General features: G+C 53.4%; 1 protein-coding gene across 1 annotated transcript in view; it reads right to left on the bottom strand.

The window, feature by feature from the left end:
• Positions 1-458: 458 nt before the first annotated feature.
• Positions 459-6,000, bottom strand: part of BTBD9 (BTB domain containing 9) — a 431,835-nt gene continuing 426,293 nt past the window's right edge. Inside the window, exon 10 of the mRNA XM_006148619.3 lies at positions 459-3,705. Within this exon, the coding sequence (XP_006148681.1) occupies positions 3,505-3,705 (201 nt within the window). The 3' untranslated portion in view covers positions 459-3,504. The remainder of the gene's footprint in view (positions 3,706-6,000) is intronic.

Below are 6,000 nucleotides of genomic sequence, written 5' to 3'. Positions count from 1 at the left end.
CGGAGCGGGGTGTGGCCGCTGCCACCAGCCATCACCGGGGCCCTGCCCTGCCCGGCTCCCTGGTGTCATTCGGAGGAACTGGACAGCAGGAAGGCGAGATGAAAATAACCACACTAACGAGGACAAACTCCTGGAAAGAGGCAAATTTAATTTTCTTTCCTCGTTGACGCCTTTCCCCCTTAATTGAAGTCCGGGGCGGGAGAGCGCATAGTTATCACCAGTGGCCTCGGCGCGGCACGCTCTGCTTTTCATTGTAGATTATACCTGCCTTTTCTTCCCTTGGCTCTCGAAAGGGTAAGTGATCACAATTTTGTTATCTTCTAAATTAAAAAGAAGGTGACGCTGACTGGGTTGGAGCTGTCTGCACAGCAGTGTGACAACTGGGGCGACAGCGTAACTACTGAGCAATTTCTGCACGATTCAAAAACTCATTTTTCTGGGTTTTTGTTTTGTTTTGTTTTTTTGTTTTTTGCCAAGGACTCAGTCTAACAAACACATCCCACTCTTACTGAAAATAATTTCTTTTCCCAACTCTTCTAGGAATAAAACACTTTTAATGTATTTGTCAGGAATCGACACTTCATTTAATAAGATTAAAAAAGTGACAATTTAAAGAGCAATTGAGAAGAGGCCCACATCCATCAGGCCTCACGGCTCTAACTAAAATGAGAAGGAAAACAGAAAAGCGCTGAGCGTGTGGGAACAAGCGGGTGCGAGTGTGACAGCTCCACAGCTGCTTCGAGTCCAAAGTGCGTGCCGCGAACCTGCCTCTAAGACCTCTGACTGGGCGGGCTGCTGGGACGAGGCCGCTGTCCCCACAGTAGCCTCCCTGCCAGCCCACGCAGTGCCACCCCGGATGGCTCTCCCAAGAGCTGTGGAAGGTGGTTTGGAAGGCCTTTTCCCACTGAAGGTCTCCCGACAAACATGATCAGAAGTGAAGGGCAGGGGATCCGGCCACCGTGAGGGACAGAGGCCACAGCCACCATGTCTTGCAGGGTCTGGTCCGTCCTTAGCACTCCTCCACCTGGACCCCATCAGGGACAGTGTCCACACCAGCGAGTCACTCCTGGGGCTGGCTGAGGGGTGGAGGAGTCACAACTCCTTCTCTGTTCCCACACCCTGTGGCTCCTTATGTCCCCCCCACCCCCGCCCCATTCCCAGGGGACTAGGCCTCTCCCCTCTGCTGGGCAGGGGGCTGTGTGGGCACTGGGAATCCTGCCAGCCCTTTTCAGCAGCAGCACTCACATTGAGCTCCAAGCTCTAGGCCCCTTTGGTCCTGCTGGCCCTGGGGAGAAGCCCTCTGGAGGACTAGCCAGGTCTGGGGAACTCCAGGCCACCTGCTCCTCCCTGTCCTGTGCAGTGTGGGCCTTGCGCTGGGCACATCTGGTGTGACGTGTCTGGACTGTGGCCTCCAGGCCCAGCTGGACAAGCCCCAGCCATCAGGAGGCCAACGGAAGCGGAGCTCTGCAGCTGGGCCGGGCCCATGTTGTCCCAGACCATGCGGCAGGCTCGGTTGCACGAGGCCTCCCCAGGGTGTCCACACAGGATTGGGGACCTTGGGGCCTCGGCTGGGTGTAAGCATCAGGACCACCCTTAGCCTTGCCTGCAGGCACAGCGCTGCCCGCCTTCCCGGCCTCCTCCCTGCTCACAGGGGCAGCTTCAGAGTGCTGGAGGAGAGGACGGGCGGAGATCTGGATGCACCTCCCCCAGTCAGCTGCCCCAGGGGCAGGCAGGAGCTGGCAGCTTCCGCAGAGGGTCTCCCTGCAGGTCTGTCGTGGACGCCCTCCAGGTGGGAGTGGAGTTCCTTGGGCCCTGGTGACCGGTGCGGCTTGGGCATAGAAGCAGCAGCCTAGACAGCTCTTTCCAAACACCTGAACCAGCCCTCAGCTGGCCTGGCGGCTTGGTCTCAGGCACTAACCGTGCTGAGCCCTCGGCACTAACCGTGACAAGGCAGCGCGGCCCCCAGCGCCTGTGGGCTCCGGCCATTAGTCACAGGAGCCTCCTCATGTGGGGGTGCCTGGGCCAGCGGGGAAGCGGCTGAGGTCGGAGCTGTGGGGAGAAGGAGTGGCTTGGCTGCACTGACCCCTGCGGTTCCTCCTGACCAGGGCCACCCCCGCCCCGCCTGGGTGGCCCATGCCCTCGGCGACCTGTGCTCACACAGGAAGAAGACTTCCCATTCAATCACGCACTTGGGATGTCCCCAGTCCAACTGGGACAAGTCCCTCAAAACCAAGTCACAGTAGAAGACAGCCTGCTGACAGCTGGCGCTCTCCACCCACAGCGCCTGACAGAACGGGCCTCACCCCTCCTTGTGTTAGGAGGCAGCGGTGCGGCTGAGCTGCAGGAGCGAGCAGACCTGCGAGTGGGCCGAGGGCAGGACACCTGGAAGGGAACCACTAAGTGAGGGCCGGGCCGAGCGACTGGACTCAGACGCAATCTGCCGAGGATTAGAAGAGCTTCTCAGCATGGCGAGTTTTCCATCCCCAGGTGCGTGCTGTGGTGTGGGAGAAAACCCGAGCAGCCCCTCCTGGAGGCCTCATCCCGGTTTCGTATTCCGGACGCTGAAGGGCAGGAGAGCAGCAGAGGGAGGGCAGCCAGACCGCGGAGAGTCCTGGGTGGGTTCGGCCAAGCGGGGACTTGGTGTGGACATATCTACACAGTTCGGAGCATTAAATTAGCAGCTGCACGATGACTGTCTCCTGGTCAGCCTCCCGAGCTTACAGGCTGGGTACGTTTCAGAAATGACAGGTTGGTAACTCGGCCTCCGAGTGATGGCCAGCCCCCGTGTCCACGGACTGATTTGCTCATTGTGTATTTTGTTGAACTTCCTCAAAGGATTTTCCCCATCAGATCAGGCGCCATGAGCAGCTGCCTCTGGGGCTCATCTAGGAGCCGTGCACAATGGGTCTCCCGTCCGCTCTACCCCAGCCGCAGTGCTCGGCACCAGGGCAGGTAGTGACAGCAGCGAGAGGGATTCAGACAGATGGTTTGCTGTTTGAGCATTTCAGAAGGATCTGGAACACCTATGATTCAGCAAATGGAGAATAACTAAAGAAATAAATCATATAGCTGCTGGGGCAATGTGCTCCACAGAAACAAACACTGTGGAATCCCGCGTCTAAAGGGTGCCTCTGGGTAATAAAGGCCTAGCAGTGTCTTCTGCGGGAGCGCTCGTGGGCCATTCCATACACCAGCGCGGCCTGTTGCTCCTTCCGCTCCCTTTGCTGGGTTAGATTAGAGAGGTAGGGTGTTAATGGTGGACTTGATGAAGATTGAAGACCCATTTGCTCCCTCTGGAGACCAGCCTGATTTGAACAAATTGAGGGGAACAAAGCAGCCCCTTCCAGTCCTTGGGAGGAAACCGGTTCTGTGTCTGTTTTTGCAGCCAGATCTGCTCCTCCCTGGAAATGAGGGGAGGGGACAGCCGACAAAACCCTGCTCAAGGAGGACACCTTCCTGCTGCCGTCTGGGGCCACCCGAGTCACACCACATCTGCTGTCTCTTTTATTGCTGCTGCCGGTTGGGGGAGCGCGAGTTGGAGCCTGGGCTGGAGGGCAGGGAGCTGCCACTGGGGGCCCGCAGGGCATGTGGCTCGACCAGCTGTTGACCGGCTGTACTGCTGTCCCCTGTCCCCGATTCCTCGCTGTTCTCCTCCTTCTGGCTGCTCTGCTGCTCTGGACACTCAAAGTGGACACAGTGGAACACCTGGTTGAGAAGAGGAAAAGGCCCATGAGTGAGTGATGTTCATCGCACAACCCTGGAGCTCCAGGGGTCGGGTAGGCCTGCTTGGCTTTGGTAGCTGCCACACGGGAGTGGGAGGAAGTCTTTCCCACAGGCACCTGACAGCAACTACCAGCAAGTTGTGAACACGTTTTTTGTTCAAAAAAATTTTTTGGAGAGGTTTTTGCTATAGGGTGTGTGCGCTCGTAAGAAAGACAGAGAGACAGAGAGATAGAACGAGAGAAATCACCACCTGGGGGGATGGCCACGCCGCAATCCCTTCTCCTCCATTCTCCTCTTGGGATCTTGGGCACACACGCACACTCGCCTGGCATGACTTTAAGCCACCGGGTCCGGGATTCGAACCGTAGTCGGCTACATAGGAGTTCAGTAACATAGTCATTACACTAACTGCTGGTCCCTCAATTGTTTTGTTTTTAATTTGCTGCAGAATCATATGCACTTGCTGGAGAGAGATGGAGGTGGCTGCAGGTGGGGGTGTGGAGTGAGAAATCACCCCCGGCCAGGAGGACAGCCATACTGCAATCCCTTCTCCTCCATTCTACTCTTGGAATTAGGCATACATGTCCTGCATGTTTTTCAAACTGCTGGGTCCAAGACTCAAACTGTCATGTGGAATTTAGCTGCCTTAGCCATTATGCCACCAGCTGGCCCCTATAAATGCACTTTGATCAGTCAGGATAAAAATAAATGGATTTTTGTCTCACGGACCTAGCCTCTTTTTTAATTGATTAATTTATTCTTGCCAATGGGTTGAGAGTCTGCAGGAGTTGATTGTGGTGATGGTCACGAAACCCTGTAAATACAATTAAAAACCACTGGATTGTGCATTTGGTGTGGGGTGAATGGGACCAGCAGGTGGCAAGGTGACCAAGGCACTGGATTCCACATGGCTGACTCTGTGGCCAGAGTCCTGACCAGTGGCTTGAAAAACATGCTGGCCTATGTGCATGTATGCCCAAAATCATAAGAGGAGAAGAGATTGTGGCATAGCCATCCCTCTGGGGGGATGATTTCTCACTTTAGCTCCTCTTTCTCTCTCTCTCTCAGATGAGTACATGAGCCCTCCTGCAAAAAATCTAAAAAAAAGAAAAAAATAGAAAGAAAGAAAAGAAAAGAAAATTAACATTAAAAAATAAATTGGAGTGAATGGCATGGTATATGATGTATCCAAAATAGCTCTTATAATAAAAAAGCCAGACTTTCAGCAACATGGCTGACTGGAGGTACCTAACATACTTTCTTCCCTAAAAAGGACCCAAACAATATGCAGATGAGATTCAGATGGCATACTGGAGAGAGCACATGTGAGTACAGAGGGGGTGTGGTAGAGATGCTACAGAGCACAGAGACACAGGACAGCCTCACAGAAAGGGAAGCAACCATCTGCATCTGCTGCCTCATCTCCCCAGTCAAAATGAGCTGGGAGTTGGAAGGGACTTTCACAACTGGAAGAGGTAAGCTTGAGACCCCATAAGCCCTCATGAACACCTTGGACACCTGAGGTCAGTAAAGGGAATCCTACAGTCTTCACAGGCCCTGAGTTCAATTTAGGGAGTAGATGGAAGACCTATGCTCTGGAACTATTCCTGAGGAGTCCAGAACCTGTTTTACCCTGCCCTCCCCCCAGGCTGCCATCTTGTGACCACACCTACCTCTGTATCTTAAAGACCGGCTCAGAGCCAGCCACTGTGGAGCCCTGCCCATCCATGAACTTCCTTGCCTTTAAGAGAGCTGATTCCCAAGCAACAGGCCAGCCTCACAAACTCCTGCATCCTAAGCCACTCAGGCACTCCCAAGGATTACTAATGCTGATTACAACTAAAGAAATGACATAGACACTATGGCACCATGCTCACCTAGAACAAAAGCCAACACAGTCTACCCAACCAGCATTCTAGGACTCATCTACAGAAGTCGTTGACTATGAAAACCATCATATAAAATTGATAGTGGCAAATGTTCAACCAGATATACAAATAGAACATAGGAGAAACACAAGAAACATGAAAAAGTAAGATATTGTGCCATTCCAAAGGAACACAATAATTCTCTAGCAAACAGACCCCAAAAGAAAGAAATCTATGAAGTATCTGAGAAGGAGTTCAAAATGATGATAAGAAGGAAACAGCAAAATATGAGGATATAGGCAATTCAATAAAATCAGAAAACAATTATGATCTGATTGAGAAATTCAACAAAGTGGGGGCTGGCAGGTGGCTGGGTAATTAAGGTGCTGGACTCCTACATGGCTGACCA

Source organism: Tupaia chinensis, unplaced genomic scaffold, assembly GCF_000334495.1.
Source record: "Tupaia chinensis unplaced genomic scaffold, TupChi_1.0 Scaffold000238_1, whole genome shotgun sequence".
Lineage (NCBI taxonomy): Eukaryota > Metazoa > Chordata > Mammalia > Scandentia > Tupaiidae > Tupaia > Tupaia belangeri.
Note: the sequence above shows the minus strand (reverse complement) of the source record. Positions and strands in the feature narration are given on the sequence as shown.